The sequence below is a fragment of the Sciurus vulgaris genome (assembly GCF_902686455.1).
Source record: "Sciurus vulgaris genome assembly, chromosome: 1".
NCBI lineage: Eukaryota > Metazoa > Chordata > Mammalia > Rodentia > Sciuridae > Sciurus > Sciurus vulgaris.
The window spans coordinates 13402688-13430065 of record NC_136461.1 but is presented as its reverse complement, the minus strand read 5'-3'; the positions used below and the strand labels follow the sequence as shown (position 1 = coordinate 13430065).

Below are 27378 nucleotides of genomic sequence, written 5' to 3'. Positions count from 1 at the left end.
TTTTAAGTATTTTTAGTTGTAGATGAACACGATGCCTTTATTTTATTTTTATGTGGTGCTGAGGATCAAATCTAGTGACAAGCACTCTACCACTGAGCCACAACCCCAGCCTCTCCAGTCTTTCTTCTTTAAGACAGGGTCTCACTAAATTGCTAAGGGTCTTGTTTACAGAGAGGAATGTTCATGGTGCTTTATCTATTTATAAGCAAACCTATGGTGAAAAAGATAAATAAATAAAAATAAACCACCATGGACATATTTCTGGAAAGACTACCTCATGGAGAGAAGCCTCGGCAGGTCCTTATGGAGGCGTTCTAGAAGGCTCTGTCATCGTAGGAGGAGGATCCAAGCTTCACTCACCTGAAGACCTTCCAGTGGGGCACAAAGTAGAGGTGCAAAACAGTAATACTAATGGATGCTGACACCATGTAGGCCTCGGCTAATGTGTGTGTTTGTGTCTTAGTTTGTAACAAAAAAGTCTATAATTTTTTAAAAATTTAAAAATAGAAAAAAGCTTACAGAACAAAGATATAAACTTTTTTTTTTTTGTACTATGGATTGAAACCAGGCGTGCTTTACCACTGAGCTACATCCCCCCAATCCCTGCCTTTTTCTTTCTTTCTTTCTTTCTTTTTTTTTTTTGAGACAGGGTCTTGCTAGGTTGCTGAGGGTGGTCTTGAACTTGGATCCTCCTGCCTCAGCCTCTGGAGCTGCTGGATTTACAGGTGTGTGCCACCACAACCAGTTTAAAGAAAACATTTTTTTGAACTGCTATGTTTGTAACATAAACAATGTATTTGTGTTTTAAGATAAGTGTAATTATAAGAGTCAGAGTTAAAATAAGCTAAGATTAATTTATTATTGAAATTTTTGGGGGGGGAGGGGATGGTGCTAGGAATCAAACTAAGGGCCTCTGAGTTACATTCCCAGCAAAGAAAATATTTCAAAAATAAATGTAGTGTAGCCTTAGAATACAGAGTGCATAAAGTCTACAATGCTGTGTGTTAATGTCCTAGAGTCCTTTACACTTGCCACTCACTCAATGACTCATCCAGAGCAAGTTCCAGTCCTGCAAATGCCATTCATGGTGAGTGTCCTACAATAGTTATGCCTTTTTTTTTTTTTTTTTTAATCTTTTATAGCATCTTTTACTGTACCTTTTCTATGTTGAAATGCACAGATACTTGCCCAGAGTGGTCGGTACAGGAATGGGTTATTGACAGTTGTAGCCCAGGAGTCATATACTACCCTCTAAGTGCAGAGGCTGCCCCACCTAAGTGTGTGTAACTACATTATATGATATTCATACAATAATGACACTGCCTAATGATACCTCTCTCAGAACATATCCCAATAGGTAAGCAACAAGATTGTACATATATATGACTATAGCCTACACAAATTTGAATTTCAATTAAAAATCATTGCTTTGCCCTATCCACTAGACCATGTGTTATGTTTATTTTGGTGCTCAACTTTAAAATGCAATATCTGAAAATCACTTATATCATCCCAATTTCCATTTAGTAATTAGGTGAAAAACTAGACCACAATCAAGGTTGGCATAATGAAAAGAAAAAAGAACTAATACTTGAGTATTTATAATGAGTACCCGCCTCCAAAACATTTGAGTATTTCTCATGAGCCCCACCTCCAAAAAATTTTGTTTAAATCAAACAAGCTGATAAGGTATTCTTCCCCATTTTCCAGATACAGAAAATAACTTGTCTCCAAGTAATCTATTTATTAGTTCTAGAACAATGATGTGGGCTTGAGTCTGCCAGACTCCAATGCCACTCGACCCATTACGTCCAGACACTGGATTCCCCCACAACCTCAACCCCAATGATTATGACCTCCCAAGAGAAACTGGAGCATCCAGTGAAGACCCATACAGTGAAAACACGAGCTGTGCTCCCCAGGCAACAACCCAGAACTCCAGGCAACCCTGGTAGTAAGGAGTCTACACCAAAGCCCAAAGGACTTATTTGGATTCATTCCCAGACTGATCCTACCACATGTGACACAGACCAAGTCTACCTGGTAGGTGTGATTCAAGAACTTCAGAGAAATGGAGACCACTGATACTGATACTCTGCTATTGCTTGGTTTATAAAATGGCAGAGGGTTCAATTTCAAGGCAACTTGCCTCACCCCTTGCAGCTGGAAGATGAGTAAGACAGTAAATTGGTACTAGAAAATGAGGTAAAGGATTTGGACTGGCTTACAGATTCCAAAGCAGGCAACGGGGCGGGGAGGCAGGCCAGTAAAAACATAATGGCTTACAATCCGAGCTTTTGCTCTTCTCCATCTGGAGGCAATTTTTTTGGCAAAGAAATCAAAAGCCCAAAAGGAAAATATTTCAGCATTTTTCTTGTCCCTCTTGACTCCATGCCTGTCTCTTCTATTTTTCCCCAAGGAAAGAAAGCTCTCTGATGCTAAACTTTTCCTAGCAAGCGACCAAGAGTCATGCTAAGTCCGCTGCTACCAGCATCGCTCCATCAAAAAGATGAGAAACACTGCAACATCAATCGAGAGAAAATCTTTTATCTCTAGAATCCAGATATATGCCCAACCACCCTGTCTTGCTCCTACTAAAGGCATCTAACTGCAAATATAAATAAAAGCTCAAAATCACAGTTCAGTTCAACCAAAAGAAGGTGTAACTGGGGACATGTTCTGTGGTCTTAGTTAAATGGGGCTGTCATAGCTTCAATTCTTGAGTGAGTCCCCCTGCCATGTTTCTATATTTTTAACACACAAAGTAATAAGGCTACTCTTGTCAGAAGATTGAGAATTCATTCATAAAACAATTTTTAACTGCAATGCTTTGCTTAAATTAGCTATCTCAGTCACTGAAGAGATAAACAATGGCGGAATGCTGATGAGTTTCACAGAGTCAAGTTCTCACAGGCTCAATTCTCTTTTAAAAGGCAACATGTTGCTTCAAAGAAAGTTCCACCTGACCAGGGGACACCAACTGTGCAGCTGTTTCCACTAAAGACTGGCACCTCTAGGCCAGGTTTAAACTTTATAACAATAAAACATGAAAGGTTTGTCTTACAATAAAAACAAACCAACATGGAAAAGAGAAGAGTTTTTTCTGCCTTTGGCCACTTTTTCCTGTTGTTGCATGACAAGCTCTTTTGGAGGAAAAAGCCAAAGGAAAAAGTACAAAGCATTTTTCACCTTCTCCCTGGAAGCAAGTATTTAACTATGAACACAGTTTATATAACTTTGCCTCCCCCAACGCAAGGCTGTTCTCAAAAGTCCATGCTGTCTGAAATGACAAATAACCCTACAGTAAAGAAATGCTTGATTACAGATCACCTCTCCCGCATGACAAAGTCCAGTTTGGGGACACACACACACAGTAGAGCCTTATGGAATTGACATCAGGCACAGAGCCTGTGCTCTGCAACCATTTCTTTTAGAGAGGAAAAAGAATTGGCACAAATTCTTTCTAAAAGGGATTATTCCAAATCAATCTAACTATGTGATTCAATGCCTTCTAATACCCAAAAGGACTTTACAAAACTGGTTAATAGACAAATACATTTTTAGGAAGAAGTGAATCCTTAACAGGTCATGTGACACTATTTTAATAACAAAAAGAACAGAGAACTCTGCTCCTACTAACTGTATATATAATATCACCTTATCTTATACCTCAGTGAATTTCATAACAAATTTAAAAGGATAACCAACAGAGGTACACCAGTGTACATCTTAAGCCATCTTTTGATAAGAAAGGGGTGAAATATAGGTTGATGGTCATTATACTTAAGGACAATTTTTAGTTACTTGACGCAACTTTATTTTTACACTTAGAAAAATCTTTGCTCTCACTATGCCACAGATAATAAAGCTTTACTTCACTACAAATAACTAGAAACAAACATAATTAGCAGGAATTAACAAGCAAACTATAAAATCTGATTGCAGAGATGTATTTTGGCTATGAGCCCATAAAAAGAACAAGGTGGAGCAATACATGCTCCTGCAGAATTGACTTTGCAAAAGTTGCAATGATCAATGGACTTTCAATGAGGGAGGAACACTTTGAAAAGGGACAAAACATATCATATAGAATTCTTTTTGAAACATTACTCTAAAAAGGCACAGTCCAGCTACTCAGGAGGCTGAGGCAGGAGGATTGCTTAAGTCCAGGAGTTCTAAGTCACCCTGAACAACACAGTGAGATCTGGTCTCAAAACAAAACCAAAACCAAAACAAACAAAAATCTCCACAACAACAAAATACCCAAGGGAATAAACCATAGGCCTTTTAATTTATCAATATCATTATACGAAAATTAAGATCTTACCTCAGCTTACATTTTTTTTTTTTTTTTTTTTTTAGTTGTGGATGGACACAATACCTTTACTTATCTATTTTTATGTGGTGCTGAGGATCAAACCCAGTGCCTCACATGTGCTAGGCAAGTGCTCTACCACTGAGCCACAATCCCAGTCCCACATTTCACATCTTAAACAAGCCTCTGATATTCTTAATCTCAGGTACAGTTATCAGTGTTGAATTTAACCAACATCTCAAAATTAATTAAATTACAAAGCAATTCCACTTTATTCTGTATAATTCCTATCAAGATGTATGAGCAAGCCAGGGCTCAGTGGCACATGCCCCTATTCCCAGCAATTTGGGCGGCAGGTTCTCAAGTTCAAGGCCAACCTCAGCAACTGAGCAAGACCCTGTCTCAAAATAAAAAATAAAAAGGTCGGGGGGCTGTGGTTCAGTGCAGTGGCAAAACACCCCTGGGTCCAATTCCCAGTACCAAAAAAAAAGTATGAACAAAACTTAGGTACTGTATTCAATTGGTAGTTTACAAATATGAAAAGTTACAGGAATTTCCAGTAAGTTTTTAAGATCCCAGAAGCTGTATGACAAACAACTGCTTCATTCTTAAATGTCTGAAAGAAAAGATGTGGCTTCCAGGAAGGATATACTCTCCAGATGGATGGAGGGGCAAGAGCACTGCCCTGCAGCAACGTGAGCCCGGTGCACACTGCTGCTTGCATCCCCACCTGCCAGCTCTCTGACCCCAGTTAATTACATAACCTCACCCAGCCTCAACCTGCTCAGTCTGGAGTGAAAACCTTACAGGGTTGCTGTATTATGAAAACGGAAGTTTCCAGTACTGTTTGACAGAATTCAATAAGTGGTATTAAGTTCTGTCATCTACCCAATAAAACTCAAAAAAGATGTCAAAAGTATAAAATAATAGTTAATCCTCTCTTTAAATACAACTCACTGGCTTACATAGGATCACACTGTAGTGAGCCACAGTTGAAAGCCAGAAACTGTCTTTTCCTACTCTGGAGAACTTACTATACATCAATGGCGTTACCAATTGCTTATATGAATACATCATTTAAATAGGAAATCCCTTTAGAATATTGCTGAACTAGACCATTTTCCTTCAAAATGTAATAGATTTTCCTTGAGTTGTGCTGTGTTTAATAAAGATATATTTATGCTTTGAATGTGGATTAAACCAAATTGACCTATTTATAACAGGCATGCTTTCCTGTTCAATCATGTTTCGATCAATGCTACTATAACCACCAAATGCATTTGTTATGACAGAACAAACAAGAATGTGCTTTTATAGAAAAGTACACTTGGGACTGAGTTTAGTGAGAACTCCATTTCCAAGAAAATTCCTGATTTACAAAAGATGCTTGGGGCCCAATTTATGAGGGAAATAAATAGTTGTAAGTCAGTTCCAAATTGTGTTACTTAATACTTTGAGGCAAAGATAGATTGTCCCAGGTGTCCACATGTAAATGCCAAGTCATGTGAATTCACCAAGAAAGTGTGCCAGACCAAAGACCAGGAGATGGTAAATTTAGTCTGTGTTAATCAGCTTCTCAAAAGTCATTATTGCTGCAGGGTCTCTAGGAAATAGACTAAAAAGGTAGCTATTTTATAAGACCTTAACCTTCCTCTGGCTGTCCACTACACAGGAGCTGGAAAATCTTTAGGAATTTCTTGGGTGAACATCTATTACCAGGATTCTGATCAGAACAAGCAAACTAGTCAGCAGAAATAAAGAAAGATATGGAAGGCAAATGTGGAAGTCATTAATGGTGTGCTCTGCTTCAAGAAAAGCCAAACTCACAAAAGGGTCCTTTTAAATGAATGCAGATAGCACATGATACTACTTTCAGAATTCTGACAGCTGTATAACTTTCAAGAATGCATAAAATAAGAAATGGTTGTAGACATTTAACTAAAATATAATTAGTTAATTCCCATGTGGGTATATGTAGAAAAATGACAAGCTTAAAGATTAATTATTAAAGGGAAGCTGGGGAAAAAAAGATATAGAATTAATATTAAACTTACATAAACACAATTACAGGTTCATAGTACTTGGGGGGGTACTTTGAAGGTGCTAACATTTATAGTGTCAGGTACTATATCACCTTATGTGATTTATTATGATCTCATCCTACAGAATAGGAAACAATTGAGAAGGGGTAAGCTACTACACACAACTAAAAAAGTAGAACTCAAACCCAGGCTAACTCCCAAGTCATGGCTCTTTCCTACACAAAGGACTAAACTTCAGGGAGAGGTCCCCATAATCACAGGGGTCTAGTCTATTGTTACATGTGACAACAAAATGCTTTTCTGGACTGTAACACTAGGCATGGATATGCTACTATGTTACTCTTGGTCCCTCAAGGCAAGAACAGAAACTACAGATGTTTGACTTATCAGGAATAGTAATAAAAACCTGAAATTACTTAGAACCAACAAATTGTCAACAAAGCAAGCCAGGAAATACTTTGCTGTGTGCACTGGCTGGAGATAAAATGAATCCAAATGGGCTGAGGACTCATAAATTGCTGAAGAGTATTTTCCAGTAAGACTCTTCTTCCCTAATATCTCCAACATCTCCAGGTCCTCATCATCTCTATCAGTAATTGGATTATCATTCTTGGAAGTTTAAGTGTAAGAATTAGGGATTCATTATACCCTATGTATATCATTATAGCTATACATTATTGCCTACCCTGATTCAAATGAAAAATTCAATGGAGAACCAGGTACCAATTTCTTTCCTTTACACACATGGATTTGATCAACATTTATTAAGTGGGAGGCACTGGGGAAATTTTTCTTTACTCTTGCAGCACTTCAGTCAAGTATACAGTGTTTATTCTTTGAAAAATGGGAAGCAGTACAGTGGTTATACTCCAGTTATGAGGGTTTGTGGACTTGGGGTAGGACAGATCAAACATGATTGTGAATACTGGTTAGGTTACTTATCACCTGCATAACTCAGTCCTTAGGCAATTATATAACTCCTTCAGGTGTCAACTTCCTTATACCGAAAAAAGGAGAACTGGGGGTGTACCTCAGTGGTAGAACACTTGCTCAGCATGCTCAAGCCCTGGGTTCAGTCCCCAACACTGCAGCCAGAAAAACAAAGAAAGAAAGAAAAAAGAAGAACACTAACAGTGTCTATCCCTGCCTGGGGAGAAGTGAGGATGGAACAGCATGTTATGTGTAAAATGCTTGGAAGAACAGTACACTGCACTTAGGAACTGTGATTTATGTTCTTCCCCCAGTTAAAAACCATTTCAAGAACAAACTGAAATTCCAAATATTTACTGAGCACTGAAGGGCAAGAGGCCTGGCTTCAATAAGAGTCAGAGATAAATAACTACCTTCTCCCTAGGGTACTTGTGATCCAAAAGGAATAAGAAGTCAAGTATCCAAAAACATGACCCAAAGCAGAACCTCCAAGTCGAGAGAGAGAGAGAGAGAGAGAGAGAGAGTGTGTTTTGAAGATTTAGAGGTGGGGAAACACATTTGGTGGTGAAGACTTTAAGTTTTCAAGGAAGAGTTGGCATTTGAGTCGTCTTGGAGGAAAGGTGGACTTTTAACCGCTGGGGCCTAGAGGATGGAAGCCCGCTGCACTGAGCAGAAAAGCAGGGCTGGGCAGAAAACCGGGAGTGGCCCTGCAGAGTGAAGCACGAGGCAAATCCAGGAAGACAGCAGATGAGGCCAGAAAGGAATCTTGGGTCAGTCCACAGAAGGCACCAACCAGACCCTGAGTCAAGGAGTTTATGCAGCACTTCATTTAGTAGGCAGTGTATGTCTCAAAGAGGGTTCAGAGATTTATTTAAGGTGTGCAGGACTAAGTTGTGTGAATAGAAAGGCACTTTGCTGGCAGATTTCATAAGACCTAACAACTGATAAAGTGTGTGTGTGTATTTGGGTCAAAGGAATGCTGAGAACTTCTATCTGGATAACTACAAAAACACTAGGGCTATTTATAAGAGGCATCAAATGACCTTTTAATACCAAATTCTCTTAATGTTGATCTTTAAAAACATCTACATCGCTTTAAGGAATACTATACAACAGAAAGTTAAAAGTACCTCTTAAGCACTGATGCTCCAGAATTAAATCTCCTCATCTAATTTTTATAATCAACTTCTTTCCTGAGCCTCATTTAATAGATGTTCAAATGAGACTTTAAACCCAGGCTGCCCAGGCCCCTCATCACCACACTGTGCTGCCTACCACAGCCTCCCCAGATAGGTGAAACTATTACATTCACCTTGGACTCATCACAGAGAATAAATACCTTCTAAAACTCCTTGTGGTGAATGCTGTATGTGCATTGCCTTAATTATACAAATTCAGTACCTACTGTGTGCCGGGCACTACGCACAGCCCTGAGAAGAAATAAGTTCCTGCACTAAGTTCACCTATCTAGTGTTGGAGCCAACTGATAATTAAAAACAAAGTACAAGACACAATGACAGAAAAAAAAAATATGTCTTAGAAGCACTAAGGAGGCACTCAACTACACTGGAGGGTTAGAGGAAGGCAGCAACATCAATGGGCTACAAGGAGTTCCTTGTTACTAAATTGTCAAGTGAGAGAAGATGAAGCAAGACAGCCTTCTGTGCCATACTCAGGGTCATGGTCTCTATCCTATAAGCAACAGGGAAGCAACAAAGGAATTTAAATAGTGAAGCAATATGTAAAATATGGTCTTCATACAGTTCATTCTGGCAGAATGAGGACAGATCTGAAGAAGTTTCCAGTGAAGATGCACACAACAGTTAGAAGGAAGCCACTGCAGGAGGAGGTAAGGTCCAGACTTCAGGTGTGTTTGTTTTGTTTTGGTTTTGGGTAGTGCTGGAGATGGAATCCAGGGCCTGGAGCATGTGAGGCAAGCACTCTACCACTGAGCTACACCTCAACCCCAAGGTCCAGACTTCAGATTTGCTCTTCTCTGCTCATCTGACAAGGTCACCTATGTTCTTCATTCTCTCAACAGCCCTCCCTCGACCTTTCCAGTATTTCATGCTAGGCAAAACTGAAAGAGGTATCAAAGGCAGACACTATGGGGTAAAACAAGACTTTGATCAGGACTGGAAACGTCTAAGGAATGGCAGAGAGCACATTCAATGACGATTCTTGGGTAAGGAAGGGATCCACAGGTAAGGAAGGATATGGTAGAAAGCCTCCTGCACAAACATGAATGGAGAGAGCAAAGGGGGTTGAATACTTTAATATATAACAAAATTTTGGCACTTAAGACACTGTTGGTGCAAATGATGAATCAAGTCAACATTTGCAAAGGTGTTGGAAGGGCTTCAATGAACAGGCAACTTTTTCATTGTGTGTGTTTGCTCTTTTTGTTATTGTTTTTGTGATGCTAGGGATGGACCCAGGACCTTGCACTGCTAGGCAAGTGCTCTGCCACTGAGCTACTTTGTCATTGTTATTCAATCTACTAAGCCCTATAACAATTTGAGTCACTGGACTCGTATACATTAAGAAACCAAGAATTTAGCTTTCATAAACTAAGTGAAGAAAAAAAAAGTTATTTAAAACAGAAGTTATGAGCTGATATAATATTTTTGCTTCTAATCAGAGTGGGATATTAGTGAGCACACAAACTCAGGGCTTCTTACACTCAAGACTATGCTGAAATGGTTTAAAAAAAAAAAAACCTACTACCAATAGATTTCAGTTTAGTCATCTGAAATTATGCCAAGAAATCAGCAGTTTTCTTAGGTCTATCTTCCTAGTAAAAAGTGAATTATGTTGCTTAAATTGTTTACTTCAGTTAATCATCTAAAATCTATCCAACAGGAATTGAGGTTTATATGTGCAGGATCTGACAAAAATAAAATCAGTAACATTAGTTCTAACTTGTAAACATTTGTCAAAGAAACATTAAGTACAAATCTGTCAACAATTATGTCAGCACATTACAATAATTATAAGTTATCCTAATTTATAATGGCATTCTAATGGTTTAGGTTAGATAATGAACACTGAACTAAACACTCTGGATTTCAATTCCTCCCAAATAAATAAACTGTTAACTATTAATAGTTTCAATATTCTACCTGAAAATAATAATTGAAGTGACTTGGAAAGTCTCCATAATTTTACTTTTATTTATTTATTTGGTACTAGGGAATGAACCCAGGGCACTTTACAATGGGCTATAATCCCTGTACTGTTTTTATTATTTGGTTTGAAACAGAGTCTCACTAAAGTTTTCCAGGCCGATCTAGAACCTGCAATCCTCCTGTCTCAGCTTCCCAAATAGCTGATTTACAGGCATGTGCTACTGGACCTAGCTTCCATAATTTTAAACAAGCACCTAAGTCACAATGCAATATGCTTGTCTCCTCCCTCTCCTCCTCTGTAAAGTCTAATTATTTTGGGGTGTTTTTTTCCTTTCTTTTTTTTTTTTTTTTGGTACCGGGCTGGGGATTGACCCCCAGGGCCTCAAACATGCTAGGCAAGTGCTCTACCACTGAGCTACATCCCCAGCACCCCTTTTTCTTTTCTTCTTCACTCCCACCTTGTGTTTGCTGCCGGACACACACATGCACACAGATGTGTGGCCACGCTGCGTCCTAGTAGAGAGACTGGGGTAGCTCCACGTGTCCACACTCCTGATATTTTGTGCTGGTAATTCCTAGCTGTCCTGAGCATGGCAGGATCTTTGGCAGCATTCCTAGCCTCCATCCATTAGACATCTCACTCCCTCATCCCTCCACATTACGGAGAGTCAAATACATTTCCAGACACTGTCAAATTTCAGGAGGTAGGGGAGAAAAGAGAGAATCACCCCTAGTTGAGAACCACTGGTCTAGGTAGGGGTTTATAATTTATAAAATTCTTTCAAGGACATTATCTTGTCTTGGGCCTGCATGAAATTATGCAGGGGATTGGGGATGTAGCCATAGAGTGGTAAAGTGTTCACCTAGCCTGTGCAAGGCCCTGGGTTCAATACCAGCACAGGAAAAAACAAAACCAAAAAAACATATAGTGCTCAGCATTCCAAATTTACAGAAGAGGAAATTGTGTGTGTTGGGGGGAAGTTTCCTGGGAATTGAACCCAGAGGTGCTTTACCACTGAGGTACATCCCCGGCCCTTTCAAATTTTTATTTAGAGACAGTGCCTCACTAAGTTGCTGAGGCTGGCTTTGAACTTGGAATCCTCCTGCCTCAGCTTCCCAAGCCACTGGGATTACAGGCATGTGCCACCACACCTGACCAGAAGAGGAAACAAGCTCAGAGAAGGTCAGTAACTGCCCCAAGCCCATGTGGCTCTAGGCCCCTTTTCCTTTCACTATCTCACATTGCCTCACTAGCTGAAGGAAGCAACATGGAAGGCCCCCAATGCCCTCATTCTGACAGGGAGAAGCTGGTCCCTTCCTTCCTCTTCTTCCCTTCTTTTTCCTCAAAGCAGAGAAGGTCTTTCCTCCAGAGAAACCTTCTGTGGAAGTTCAGCATATTCAATAGATAAAAATTTAATTGTCACCATCGAGGCCCCAACTCTTGAAACTCATCCTTGTCCCAGAGGGGCTGCAAAAACCCTAGGGCTCTAGAGAACACATTCTGGAAACGGTGACTGACAAACTCCCTCATGTTACACAATTCCAAACAGCCATCTCTTGGTTAAGGAAGGTCTCTGGTGTAATCATAAAGGCTGAAATAGGAACCAGCCACATTCAGCAAAAATAGTATCTTAGACCAAGTTCCCAACTAAGTTACAACCAGCAGTAGGGGGTAGTATGTGCCAAGTGTGTGAGACCCCAGTGGCTGGCTAAATCCAGGAGACATAAGCAGGATCAATGGACCAGTAAGCAGCAGCCTCAAGGACAAATCTGTCCACCATCCAGGACACAGGAACAAACAGGTTCCAAACAAATCACCCTACATGAATGAACCTATGGAACGTGTCTCAACCTCTCTGGGATCAATTTTCTAATCTGTGAAATGAAATGAGCCAAACAGATTGTATTATCAACAATGAAATTTACTTTCCAAATAAAAAAATTCAAAGAGAACAGACATATAGAGCTTCTCCACTGGGTAGGGCGAGACAGGCTGGAAGACCAACTAAAGATCCACTTGCCCCACCTCCTCTCACTTTCTTCTTGGTACCTACTCCAGCCCGTAGCAAGCAGCCTCTGGACATTTAAAAATGACTGCCCCAAATGAATTTGAAGGAACAAAACTCTCATATTTTTATCATTTTGTATATTTTATAATTTCAAGGAGGTTATTCAACTGGAGAACCAGAGAAAAGCAACAATGGAACATCATATCCACCAAGAGCATATCCCATTAACCTGCCAATGAATGAGAAACTTCACTGATGAATGCCAAAATAATTTCACAGTTGGTGAAAAGTTTAAAGAAATATTCTCTTTACTAACATGCTAAATAGCAAAACTTGTTTAAGGATCATAATTCAAACTACAGAATAACTGACGGAACTCAATAAATGAAATTTCAGAAGGGAATTGAACCGAGAGTGCTCTACCACCAAGGTATACATCCGACCCATTTTTATTCCTTTGTAACAGGGGTCTTGCTAAATTGCAGAGGTTGGTCTCAAACTTGCGATTTGCTGCCTCAGTCTCCTTAGTAGCTAGGATTACAGGAATGTGCCAACATGCCCAACTATCGAATGTTATTTGTTTGTTTTTTTAAAAAAACTATTCTTGTTTGTGTAGTTTCCTTTCTTTGTGTGTGTGTGTGTGTGCACGTGTGTGTGCTGGGGATTGAACACAGGACTTCATACGTACTAGGAAAGTGTCCTACCATCAGCCCTGTGTATCTAAATTATAAAAACAGCAAAGTTAATGATCCTCCCTACCAAGCATCATTATCAGTCCCTAGATATATTATTAAGCTTATTACTTATCATATATTCCATTAACATCTGATAAACAATAATCTTGATGCTCTGCAACTTACTTTTCCCACTTTACAGTGGAGCACCTTCCTGTGATAGTGTATATCTTATTAATAGCTGTTATTGAAAGTATAACATATATACAGGAAGTACACATTTTGTTAAGCCATTTATCAGTTGATGGACATCTGGGTTGTTTCCAATTTGGGGGTATTATAACACTGCTATGACTATTAATGTACAAGTGTTTTGTGTGGACATATTCTCATTTCTGTTGGGTACCAGGAATAGAATGGCCTAATAACTTTATAAGAAACTGCAAAAAACAGTTTTCCAAAGTGGTTCTACCATTTTACATTTCCATCAATATGTTCAAGAGTTCCAGTTGCGCCACATCTTAGTCAATGCTAAGAACTGCCAATCTTTAAAATGTCAGCTATTTTAATGGGTGTGTAGAGGTAGCTCCTGATTTTAATTCATACTTCCCTAATGACAACTGATGCTAAGCATCTTTTCATGTGTTTATTTACCATTATAACCAAGTCTTTGCAAAACTTCTACCAAGATTTATTTTATTAAGAGTTCTTTATACTGTCAAAACAAGTTCTTTGTCAGATGGATACATGGCAATATTTTCTCTCATTCCATGGTTTGGCTTTCTAGGAAATGAACCTACGGCCTTGTGCAATATGCTACATCCCCAGCCCTTTTTTATTTTGAGACAGTCTCTCACTAAATTGCCCAGGCTAGTCTTGAACTTGTGGTCCTCTGACCTTTGCAACACAAATAGCTGGGACTACAGGTGTGTACCACCTGCCTCATGTGTTTTTTGTTCTCTTAATGGTGTCTTTTGAAAAGCAAAAATTTTAATTTTGAAAATATCTAGTATGTCAATTTTTTTCTTTGTAATTTTTGCTCTTTGTATCCTAAGAAATCTTTTGTGACCAAGTTCACAAAGATGTTTCTCCTGCATTTTCTTCTAGAGGTTTCACAGCTTTAGCTTTTACATTTAGGTCTATAACCCTCTCAAATGAAGTTCATTTTTGTCTCCATATGAATCCTCAGTTGTTCTAACACAATTTGTTGAAAATTCTTCCTTTCCTCATTATTGCCTTTAACAAAAATGAATTGGTCAGATATTTATGGGTCTATTTCTGGACTATCCTCTTCTATTGATCTCTATGTGTATCCCCCTTCTCCAATACCACACTGTCTTATAGCTTGAGTCTTGAAAGCAGGTAATAAACTCCTCCAACCTTATTCTTTTTAAAAACCACTAGTTATGATGGTTATTTTGGATCATTTATATTTTCATAGAGTTTAAAATCAGCTTTGACTTCAAGTATAGCACAGTGAGAGAGCACGTGCCTAGCATGCATGAGACACTGGGTTTGGTTTTCATACAATCATCATTATCATCTTCTCAAATTCTAAACTAGAGTATTATTTCTTTTGCTAGAAAAAGAGAGATATTATGTTTCCTTAATGAGCTGCTGGGAAAGTAAAAAAGGGACAATATATTAATGTACCAAATATGGTGGCATATTAACAAGCATTCAATTAATGTTAGCTTTCTCTCTTTCCCTCCTTGGCCTTTAAATAAACAGGAACCACTCTAGCAATGCCCTAACATTTTACTAGTGGGTAAATGGCCATAGTAAAAATATTACCAGACCAACAACTTTTATAAGTAAATATTTGTATTTTTACTTGGATTCAGTATTGAAATGCACTTGCCAAAGAAAGCAATTCAGCATATTTACTAATAAACTCTTTCAGGCCACATTTTAGGAAAGCATAAAACCACAGCCAGAACAAAAATTTTAATGTTTTCAAGTTCCATATAGAGCCTAATTACATTATTCTGTAATACTAACAGAAAATCCTCCTCTACTAGGATCACAGTGTTCCATTATTTATATTGCTGCAGCAAATGGAAAAAGTATCTCTGCTCACATTGTTTACAAACACATAAAGCAAACAAATATGGCTACCAATTCAGCAATTAACATGTACTAATTTGAAAGCCAAACCAATAAACAACCAAAAGCCTTTGAAGTATTTTAGTTTAGGCGAATTGATATCACTCCATGAAATGGAGAGAGATCAGCTTGCAAACATGGGGTACCAAAAGGCAGTTTCTGGTGAGCCACCAATGCTTTGTGGTAACCCACATTTATAAGATGAACTGATACTTAAAACAATGATTGGCTTTCTTTTTCCATGACTAGTCAATGGCCTATTTCAAGAAAGTATTTTTTAACATTAAAAAAATGTCAAATGGCTTTAAACAATCACTCTAACCATACTTAATTGATTACTGGATGAATACACAAGATCTGCTGGCTAATCCTAAGGCAGGTCAGCTGCTAGTGTACTCTCCTACTTTCTTAGTAATGAAGGAACAAGGCCAAATTCTTTTCATGAAGATGAGTGCATGGCAACTCAGTTTCATCTGTTGACTGAGCCTCACATAACAGTGACCTGCCTCAAGACATATCAGAAATTAAAACTGCAAATGTTACTTGGGCTCTGCTCCTCCCTTTCTTATTTGTCAATGGGACACTAGTTCTCACCTACGTAGGCTTAAGCATTGCCCGAATCCTTGAGCCCCTGAACCCACTTTTCAAATTGTTTAGTCCCTATCTTGGTCCTATTTCATCTGTCTCCTTTCCACTTCTGCTCCCATCTTAGCTTCAGCTTCCTGTCTTATCTCATCTTCAGCATGGTTCTGTAATAATATACTAACCCATCTCCCTGCCTTCATTCTGGCCCTCTCCAATTCAATCTCGTCTACTTTCTGAAATCAGAAATTCAACCCCTACCCTCTTCATCTTTACAGCCAATGAATTTCATCAAATGCTAAATACAGAGTTGCCACACAATCCAACAATTCCATTCCTAGGTATGTACCCAAGAGAAATGAAAACATATGTCCACACACAGATGTGCACACCTCCTATATACCAGCTACTTGGGAGGTTGAAGCAAGAGGATCACAAGTTTGAGACTAACCTAGGCAACTTAGCAAGACCCTGTTTCAAAACAAAAAATAAAAAAGGGCTGGGATGTATCATGTAGCTCAGTGCTATTCCACCCCTAGGTTCCATTCCCAGTACCATTAAAGACAAAAATCAAAACAATTTGTACGCTTGATCACAACAGCATCATTCAGAATAGTCAAAAGTGTAGCCAGGCACAGTGACTGTAATGGTCAATTTGAATTGTCAACTTGATTGGATTAAGAGATGCCAATGATTAAGAGGCCTCTGGGTGTGTCAATGAGGGCGTGCCTAGGAATGACTGGAATGTGGGATAGGAACTGAAGTGAAGACCCTCCCTAAGCGTGGGCAGCATTGCCCAATAGGATAGAATAAAAGTTGGAAGAATAAGGAAGCAGATGCAGAGGCAAGTTCGGCTCTTCTTGAATGGGTTCTTAATCACTGCTTTAATCGTCTGAGGATACTGGACTCTCACTTCTTCACTCTTCCAAAGCAGACTCTGTCAGTGATTCTCCAGATAGTTTCTAGAAGCTTTGGTCTTGGACGAGGGTAGCACTGTTGATCCTTCTTGTTCTGGGGCTTCCGTGTCTTGGACTGTGCAGCTGCTGGTTCTTCCAGCTCTCCAGCTGCAGACAGCCACTGTGGACTATCCAGCTTCTAGTCGTGTAAGCCCATCTAATAAATCCCCTTTTTATAATCATACTTCGGTTGATTTTGTTCCTCTAGAGAACCCTGACTAATACAGTGGCACACACCTGTAATCCCCATGACATGGGAGGCTGAGGCTGGAGGATTCCAAGTTCAAAGCCAGCCTCAGCAACGCAGCCAGGCCCTAAACAACTTAGGAAAACCCTGTCTCAAATTAAAATATAAAAGGGTGTGTGTGTGGCTTAGTGGTTAAGTTCCCCTGAGTTCAATCCCCAATGCCAAAAAAAAAGAAAAAGAAAAAGTGTAAACAATCTAAATGCCCATCAACTAGCAAATGAATAAACAAAAGATGCTATAGCCATACCACAGAATACTATTTGGTAACAAAATATAGTGAAATAATGATATATGCTACAAGATGGACATACCTTGAAAACATAACACTAAGTGAAAGAAGTCAGACACCAATGACACATATGGTATAGTTTCATGATATGAAATGTCATGTATAGGAAACACATCAGTGGTTTCTTGGGCTAGAGTGGGGGTGGGGATTTGGGAATAAAAACACCTGTGCCTGGGGTTTCTTTTGGGGAAAATTATTCTAAAATTAGATTGGGAAGAGAGTTGCATAATTCTGTGCATTTACCGAAACTGTACACTTTTAAATAAGAGAATTTATGGTATGTGAAATATATCTCAATAAAGCAATTTTTAAAAGAGATCAGTATATCTATACTCAATTTTAAATTGCATAACAATTATTTCTATACTCAAGTTCACATGAAAAGATCATGATAAGATCTCTACAAATATATTTAAGAAAACAAAAATCAAAGAAAAAAAGCGATGTCTTTAGGATGAAATCCAATCTTGTTAGCAGAACTTCTGGGGCTGGGGATATAGCCCAGTTGGTAGTGTGCTTGCCTTGCAATCACAAGGCCCTGGGCTCAATCCCCAGCACCGCAAAAAAATAAAATAAAAATAAAATAAAAAGAACTTCCTTGGGGCTGGAGTTGTAGCTCAGTGGTAGAGCACTTGCCTAGCACATGTGAGGCACTGGGTTTGCTCCTCAGCACTAGATAAAAATAAATGAATAAAAGAAAGGTATTGTGCCCATCTACCACTAAAAATATATTGGAAAAAAAGAAAAAAGGTCCTTCCTTAACTACTCCCCACTTCTGCCTTTCCTGCCTCACCTTTGCCCTTCCCCACAAGCCCTCTGACTCCTGGGTCCCAGGAGTCTCCCCCATTAATACATGGTAGCAAAAGGATGGAGTTCAACCCGCCTTTGCAGCTAAAGCTCACAGCCACTGTGAGCTTCCATGTCCTCATGGTAAAAATGGTGAAAATACCCCACAAAACTATGAGAGTTAAAGATACTGCATGTAAAAGGTGACATGCTCAGCACAGCGTCCAGCTATTACAAATGATGGTTAATAGGTAAACTATTTGGGTGACCTATTAAATATCTACATGTTCTTCAAGATGGAGCTAAAAAAAAAAAAAAAAGACTCCTCTATGTTACTACTGTCCCAAGCTGAATACATGACAGGCTGCTTGTAAGCATCAATGGTTGGCAAATTACATCAAGGTATATGCCAGTTAATGGCAGCCATTCTCATCGTTCCCCAAGGAGCCAGCCAGTCTCTCCTCTGAGACACTGTCTGGCAATTTCTAAGGCCTGGAATGCAGTTCTCCACCTAGTTCACCTATTAATATCTACATATTCTTCAAGGTGGAATGCACCTCCACCTTATCCTCCAGATCCTCCAGGACAGGGCCAGGACCTACTCATCCATGCATGCCCCCTACAGTAGCTGACATAAATGCTAACATTAAATTGTTTTGAAAAGTATATATTAGGGCTGGGGAGATAGCTCAGTTGGTAGAGGGCTTGCCTTGCAAGCACAAGGCCCTGGGTTCAATCCCCAGCACTGCAAAAAAAAAAAAAAAAAGTATATATTAACAATTACTATTACACATATAAACTGGAAAACTGATTTTCAGACTTCCATACCACCTACAACAGCCAAGATCTGAGTCGAAGTGTTAATTATTTTACCTTATGACCTTCTACCCGTCACTTCTACCCCCTCGCAGCAGGAATAAAAGGGAGGAAAAGGGACACAGTCAACATTAAAGTCACATTAGGGATTCCCAGGACCTGGATATAAATCCACGAAGTACTGGAATCAGATCTTCCTCAAAACATCCTCTGGTACCTCTGCACTTGAGGTCCTGCCCACTATGAGCTATCACACAGACAGTACCAACTTGCCCACTATCAGCTATCAGACAGACAGTACCAACTTGGTCACAAGAGTCACAGCCTATTCACACAGCCTCAGGTATTCAAAAGTGAGCTGTATCAGACCTCCAAAGGGCAATGGCAGTGCCTCCCTGACCATCCTTGTGGGGCTCAGGAACTCTCACACCACAAGGAACAGACCCTAGAAGTCTTGCAACTCTGATTTTCTCATCTAAAAACCCTATTTTCCCTGTGAAATAGTAAACAGATATAACCTCCCACCCAATCCAGAGTGCCAAGACATCAGCACTGCAGAGACCAGAACTACTAAACTTTATACAGTCACAAGACACTATGGCTGCTGTGCTCATTAACAAGAAATGTGTGACTTACTCATGCTGTGGGTGCACACAAGACAAATTACTCAGTACATACAAGGAAAATGAATGGCACAGCCCTTGAACTGAGCACAGAAAGAAAACCAAAGTGTTTCATAAATCTGATAAAATTTAAAAATAAATCCATAAAATTAGCAAAAACCATTAATGACGCAGTCACATAAAACTAACGGAACATGCCATTCATAAAATGTAATATTCTTCACTCCTTTTTAATTTCCTGCAATAAGGCTTTGGTACTACTGCTTAAACCAACATCACCCTCTACTTGTTTAAATGCAAAAGTGCTTTCTGATTTGTTTCTCAGTTGACTACCCTCAAACATGCCGAGTACTACTTTATTATTAAGATCTACTGACAGTAATTTATATCTCCCAATGAAATAAAAAGTTGGTAAAAGTCCCAAGAGTTCAAGGACTCATGATCAAACATGTGAACTGGCAGAAATTCACATGAAATCTACTTTACTTAAGACTTTTTCATTTACATGCTAACTCATTTAGTTAATAAACGCATGCTGAGCAGCAAATATGGGCAGAGAAGATAGTCTACAAAATTCCCAACAATACATGTCATTCATTTGATAATAAGTATTGTATATATGCCTCACCTACACTGGGGGTTGGGGAGATCAACAGTGAAAAAAAGTCTGGTTCTTATGGAGATTACATTCTAGCGGGGAGGAAAAATCAAGTGCAGAAACAAACTGCAAATTTCAGATGGTTATACATTCTATTAAGAAAAATGAGTTGCAACAGAGAATAGAACTCCTCAAAGGCTACCAGGGTTATTGGAAAAAAGAGGTAAGTTAATTGCAAACTTTATGGATAAACTAGGCCATGCAAATGGGTCAAAGTAGCAGGAACAGAATAGAGACAAAAGAGTAAAGATGCAAGGCGGAAGGCTGTGGGTGCTGCTCAGTGGTATAGTGATCGCTGGTTTGCTTGAGGCCCTGGCTTCCATTCCCAGCAACTCCCTCTCCCCCCAAAAAAGAGTAAGAAAGAACAAAGGCTGAGAGAGAGAACCTAAACAAATGCAAAGAACAACGGCCCACTTTGCCCATCACTGAGTAGCTCCTGTTCAAAATCAGAGAAGCATGTGGGTTTTTTCAATCCAGGGTCTTAATTTAACAGGTCAAAAATATTACGGGGCTGGCGATGTGGCTCAGTGGTAGAAAGCTTGCCTAGCATGTGTGAGGCACTGGGTTCAATTCTCAGCACCACATATAAATAAAATATAGGTCCACTGACAACTAAAAAAATATTTTACAAATCACCTATTCTCCTTCCAAACTATCTGACCCAAAATAGTTTGGGGATTTTGCTTTTTTTGTTTGTACTGAGGACTGAACCCAGGGGTGCTTTACCTCTAAGCTATATCCCCAGTCCTTTTTTATTTTTTATTTTGGGACAGGGTTAGCCAAGTTGCTGAGAATCTCATTAAATTGCTGAGGTTGGCCTTGAACCTGTGATCCCCCCACTTAGGCCTCACAAGTCACTGGGATTATAGGTGTGCATCACCATGCCCATGAAAAGCATTTTTTAAAAGAACGTCTGTGGGTTGGAGTTGTAGCTCAGTGGTAGAGCACTTGCCTAGCATGTGTGAGGCCCTGGGTTCAATCCTCAGCACCACATAAAAATAAATTAAATGAACTGTGTCCACATACAACTAAAAACAAATTTTTGTTTCTTAAAAAAGAACATCAGCCTTCAGCACATTCTGAGAGTTATTGAATTCAGCTACAACATCTACACTAAAGAGAAGCAGTTAAAATAGTCACCTTTTGGAAAGGTGATAAGGCTCAATGAAACAGTGCTTGCCTTAGCATGATCAAAGCCCTGGGTTCCGACCCCAGCAACCCCAGCATCATATAACGGAAGTCACCTTTCAGCAAATCAGTAGGAAAAGAAATGAAAATACTTGCAGACAGGCAGACAGTTTGAAAAGGACTCCCACAGGTTGATCTCCAGTCACTATGGTATCCCTGTAGTCTCTGCAGAGTGAGTATGAAATCATCAAAATGGAGCTTCTGCACTGACCCTTTCATTCCTGCCTACATCTTCCAACAAATCTCATAACTATCTTATGGCAGGCTGCCATTCTCTGAGACTCAACCTCTATATTGAAGTACCAGAAAAGCAAGCAGAGACTTATGAGAGCTTCACAAATTCACTATCTATAGGAACAGGAAGCAATCCACAACAAAAAGCAGCGTTCATCATCATGGTCTTAGAGTCCATTCAAACAGAGCCTCCCAGGCCTTTGCTCTCTTCCTTTTCTGCCCCTTCTCTAAGCCCATGATGTGTGTGGGGATCAGGGATAGGATACTGCAGATTGAACCCAGAGGTGCTCTACCACTGAGCTACTCACCATCTTGCCAAGGCTGGTCTTGAACTTGTGATCTCCTGCCTCAGCCTCCCAAGTTGCATGTAAAAAAGTGAAAGCAACTCAAACTCCCTTAAAGTAAAATGGAATCTAAGGCACTTCACAATCATGACTCCACCCAAACCAGCCTTCTTTTATTTAGAAAGTAGAGGCACTAAAATTAGGATGCCTGGATTCTAACACCAGTTCCCCAGCTTCTGGTTACTTTACTCTCTGATTCAACTCCTCCTCTATAAAAGTCCAAGCTGGTCTGTGCCCACTCTTTCATCCTGACTACCCAAAGTCATTCTACAAGGGTCAGCTGAAGGTCCACTTCCCTTGAAAACTCTTACTGGATGATCTTGGCTGCTCCCCTCACTTACCTGATTTACAAAAGTTCTATAATACAAAGTCTGAAGCTCTCATTTTAACTTCTACCTGTACACATACATTATCTTGGGCTCATCTAATTATTTCCCACCAGCATCCCACTTATGATGCTGTCATGAATGAGAGACACCACTTACTGCCTCAGGTGGTCATCAATGACAGTATCAATATCAACAATATTACTACCACCAATTCCTGAATGAATTAAGTGTCAGGCACCATGCTAAGTATTTTATACACTTTTCTGTCCTGCCATTTCCTTAATCCCTTAAGGTAAATCTCTCTACCCCCATTTCATAGTTGAGGAAAAAACCTTACCTCAAGGTAAAAAAACTAATGGGATGAGAGCAAAGAGTAAGAGACTCACACTCAGCTTCATCTACCTCAAAGTGCATTATAAACTTGTACCTCATAGTGCTTAGTCATTACTTTAGTATCTAGGTATTAAGTTTTCTCCCCTAAATGCAACCTGCATGACAATAATAAAAACTGGTGGGTTTTTTGGTCACTTCCAAAATAACTCATTTCTAATAAATAAGCCATACTTGAACCTTTACATAAACTAACTCATTTAATCCTCCCAACAACTCTAAGAGACAGAAGTTATTATTATTAGTTTACAAATGAGGAAACAGGCACAGAGAGGTTAAATAACTAGTCCCAAGTCTCAGCTGCTAAGTGGGAAGCTGGGAGTGAAATGGTAACTGTTACAAGTTATTTCATTTATGGACTCACTCTTAACAATTTAATTCTACCCTCTTCTTGGGGCTGCAGAAAAAGCTGTGAAAAAACCAAAACCCAACCCTGCTTTCATGGAGCTTACAATCCTCTTTCCCAATATTTTCACTCAAGTACATAATCCTAAATCCTCTTAAATACCCTAAAATTTCCATACAAAAAAAAAAAAATGAAATCTGGGTAATAAAAATTAGTATGGAAGAAAGAGTATGGTACTCAAAGCCAGAACACCCGGGCTGGATTTTCAACTCTGCCTTACTGGCAGCACGTTCCTGGGCAAATTCTTCACCTGACTCTCCATTTCCTAACCTGTAAAAAAACACTGTTTATGAGATAACGTACGCAGCGGCCCACCCGGCACAATGCAGACGCTTGTTCTGATCCATAAACCAATTTCCCCCGCTCCCCTCCTCGCCCCCCCCGCAGTGACACAAGGACTTTAGTTCGTATCGTCACTGTGCACATGTTAGAAGACTTCCCGGAGCAGCTGCACTGGGGGCCGAAAAGGGGCCGAGCTCCTACTTTCTAGGGTGATTCTCATTCCAGAACATCCAGGCCCCAGATAAATGAGGTGACAGGTCGGGAACGACAGCAGTCCGCTCCAGGGCCGGGCAGTGTCTACACAACGCTCCCCCCGTGACCTTCTGCAGAGGCCCTTCTGCTGGGAGCACTGTGGCCTCCCGAGCGGGCCCCGCGCCCGCGCCGGGAGCAGGCCGAGCCTCCGGCCCAGGCTGCGTCCTGCACACCGGCCCCCGCGAGGAGCCCGGCTGCCCTTCTGCCACCCGCCGGCCACCTCGCCCGCGCTGCGGCCGCCGCCGTTCGCGGCGGTGCGGGCTCCGCGGCCCGAGCCCCCCGCCGCCCAGGGACCTCGGGCGCCCGGGCAGCCCGCCCGGCCCGGCCCCGCGCGACTCCCCTCCCGCCCTCCGCGCCGCGGGGCTCCGAGCCCGGCCCGCCAGGGGCGGGAGGCGCTCACCTATCTTCACCACGGCATCCGCCATGCACCGGTCCCACTTCCTGCCGAGGTCGGACTCCGACATGTTCCCCTCCCGCGGCTCCAGCTTTCCTCACAGCCGGCCCCCGCGCGCCCACTCCCGGCAAGTCTCGCGAGAGCCGGCGGCGGGCCCGCAAGGCCGGCGCCCCAGATATCGCGAGATCGCCCGACTGCTCCGTCCCTTCCGGGTTTTCTCAGTGGGTCGTCAAGGTGACGGGTTGGCTGCAGCCGGGAGGTGACCCTGACCTTGGCGCTGTCGGAGATTGCGGGGTGACAGCTCCCGAGGCGGCGTCCGCAGCCCCGGGCAAGGCCTTGCCTCGTACCACCTGCCGACGCTGGCCCTGCAAACGCCCGGGCGTGCCCTCGCCCACCCACCTTCAGAAAGGCCTGGCGGGGGCCGGGCGGACGCTCTGCGCGCGACACCACGCCCCAGCTAACTGGCGTCCCTCCTGGTCTTCCTGGTCTTCGCTAGTTCTCGTCTGACTCCCCCTGGGCCACCTGCAGGTCTGCCTTTTTCCTGCCAGCTGTCTAAAGGACGTGGCTTCTCGGGTTTTTTCAACCCCTCATTCTGCATCGCCTCCCCGAGTCACCGCAGCTACCGCTCCATTGTGTCCCCAGATGGAACTTCAACCGCGAGCTCCCAGTTCGTGTGTCCGCCTTGCTGGTGTCGTCGATTTTAGTCTTCCACGTGTCTTCGTCCATCCTACAAACGAATGTGAATTTGACCACGTGCCTCCTCTCTTGAGAAGCTGCCCTGGCTCTAATTTACACGCAGGATACAGCCCAGCTGCAAAGCTGCGCTCATGCTAGAAAACCTACTCTGATGGAGTTCACGGCTGCTCCGCGCATGGATCCACCAGGTCACCTCCGCAGAGAATCCTCTACCCAGTGCTGAAACACCTGCTTATGGATGTTACTTGCCAGTAAAGCGCCTTAAGGGCCTGAACTGCCCCATGTTCATCTACACACTTCCAGTTTAGAGCACAATACCGTGAATAGGAGGATCTTCCATTAAATATTTGTTAAACTGAATTGAATGACTGTAAAAACGATTGAATTAGACACAGAAGTTCTGTTCTGGGAAAACTTGCATTGCATGTGTGTTGAAAAAGAAAAGGAAATTTAACGTCACTAACTACCTGTAATACATCACACATAGCGCTGAGCACCTCACTTAATCTCACTTCAGGTTGAGATGAGTGTCTTCGCTTTCACAGATTTGGAAACTCAGTCTTGGAAAGGTTAGGTAACATAGGAGATGCACAAAGCTCTGCACTGTGTAGATTTAGAAACTGACAGAGGCATTTTTATTGGATTCGAGAGAGTTGTAAACTTTAGTAAGAGGTAGAGAGCAAGTTAGGGAGGCAATAGCAGGCAGATGGTGTAGCAGGAATTCTGGAGCCAGGCTGTCTGGGTTCAGATCCCAGCTTTGCCTTTTTCTGGCTTCTGTCTTGTGCTCTCTTCCCACTATTCCTTCCCCAGTTCAATGTGTTGTGCTCTGCAGTATCCCCAGCACTAGGACATTATCTGACACATAGTGTTGGTTTTTTAAAATAGGTTTCTCAATGCTGAAGTAACCAACATGGAAAGGAGGAAAACTTGAAAGAGCTCTGCTGTTGAATTGGGTTTGAAGGTGTTACTATGACCTCATGGTATTAAATAAAATAGAGTTAGGGGGCTGGCGTTGTGGCTCAGTGGTAGAGCGCTTGCCTGGCATGGGTCCCATCCTGGATTCAGTCCTCAGCACTACATATAAATAAAAGTCCACTGACCGCTAAAAATTAAAAAAAAAAAATTAGAAAAAGACAATTCTTTAAAAAAAAAATAGGTATAAAGAAGGAATAGATAGGGGATAACTCAGTAGTAGGGTGCTTACCTATCATGTGCAAGGCCCTGGGCTCAGTCCCACCACCATACACACATTAGAAAAAATATAAAGCTGGGCATACCCAGCAGCTGAGGTTGAGACAGGAGGATTGTGAGTTCAAAGCCAGTCTCAGCAAAAGTGAGGCACTAAACAACTTAGTGAGACCCTGTCTCTAAATAAAATGCAAAATAGGGCTGGAGATGTGACTCAGTGGTTGGGTGCCCCTGAATTCAATCCTCAGTACCACCCCCCCCCCAAAAAAAAAGGTTGGACATGGTGGAACATACCTGTAATTACAGTGGCTCAGGAGGCTGAGACGGGAGGATAGCAAGTTCAAAGACAGCCTCAACAATTTAGCAAGGCCCTGAGCAACTCAGTGAGATCCTGTCTCTAAATAAAATATTTAAAAAGGATTGAGGTTGTTGCTTAGTGGTTGAGTGCCCCTGGGTTCAATCCCCACTATCCCCCCCATAAAAAGATAAAGGTGCACACGTGTGTGCACATACATATATGTCAGTGTATGTACAAATTTCCTGATCCTGCCTATAGGCAGGGCCTAAAAGCAAAGGTATTCCAGTGACAATAAGCAAACTAAGCTCTTGGCTTCTAAATACCATTCTTTACTAAAAGGACGAGGGCTCCTTGAAACATGACTTGAGACTTCAAGATTGGAGCGGGAAAGATACAAGATTAGCCTGGAATATCTCATGTTGTAAAATAAGGAAGTCCTTGAAGGATGATAGTGACATGGCAGAAGAATTCTGATAACTACCGACTGTGTGAAGGGTGCTGGGCTCCTAATTGAAACTCTGCGTAAGTCATTACCGCTGGGATTAGCACTCCTCTCCATTGTCCAGCCCTCGCCTCACAAAGACAAGTTTGCATTTCAAATAGGTAAAAACAGACTCTTGGAATAAAACAATTTCACAGCAAGAGAGCCAGCTTTTAAATTTTTTTTTTTTTTTTTTTTTTTTTTTTTTTTTTACCCTGAATCGAAGAAAAATAAAATAGTGAAAACTCTCAGGTAAGTAGACTAGATTTTAGCCTCCGCTTGGTCATCAACCAAACATAAGCCCTTTGTTTAGTTTACTAGGTTGTAAAGTCAGCTTCATTAACAAGGCGGATTAGACTATTTTATAGCGCAGCACCTGCATAAATAAAGGTCTTTTAAGATGCCAGTGATTTTTTTCATAGTTTTCCTTCAATTAAAAACTAATTCCTTTCTTAAAGGGAGAGGCACACTTTTTGTTTCATATCCTCTTTCTTCTCTAAGAAGTATATCATTTTGCCCCTTTAGGAATGTGCCCAGAATCAAATGGCTACTGTGTGACTGCTTTCTTTGATTGCAAAGTTCAGGTGCGTGCCCCCGCCACACTTCTTATGGGTTGTATGGGTAAAATATAAAACATATACAGAAAAGTGCTAAGAACATAAATGTGGCTTAACAAATTGTTATAAAATGAACATTGTAGCACCTCAGAAACCCCTCGCCTGTATGTCTTTTGCC

At 41.0% G+C, this 27378-nt stretch overlaps 2 protein-coding genes across 2 annotated transcripts in view; both read right to left on the bottom strand.

Moving 5' to 3' along the window:
• Nucleotides 1–24101, bottom strand: part of NBL1 (NBL1, DAN family BMP antagonist) — a 54633-nt gene extending 30532 nt beyond the window's left edge. Inside the window, exon 1 of the mRNA XM_079147363.1 lies at nucleotides 23987–24101. The gene's annotated coding sequence lies outside the window, so the exon portion shown is untranslated. The remainder of the gene's footprint in view (nucleotides 1–23986) is intronic.
• MICOS10 (mitochondrial contact site and cristae organizing system subunit 10) overlaps nucleotides 1–24118 on the bottom strand; it is a 28405-nt gene extending 4287 nt beyond the window's left edge. The window contains exon 1 of the mRNA XM_079147401.1: nucleotides 23987–24118. Coding sequence (XP_079003527.1) covers nucleotides 23987–24050 — 64 coding nt within the window. The 5' untranslated portion in view covers nucleotides 24051–24118. The remainder of the gene's footprint in view (nucleotides 1–23986) is intronic.
• Between the last annotated feature and the right edge of the window lie 3260 nt (nucleotides 24119–27378).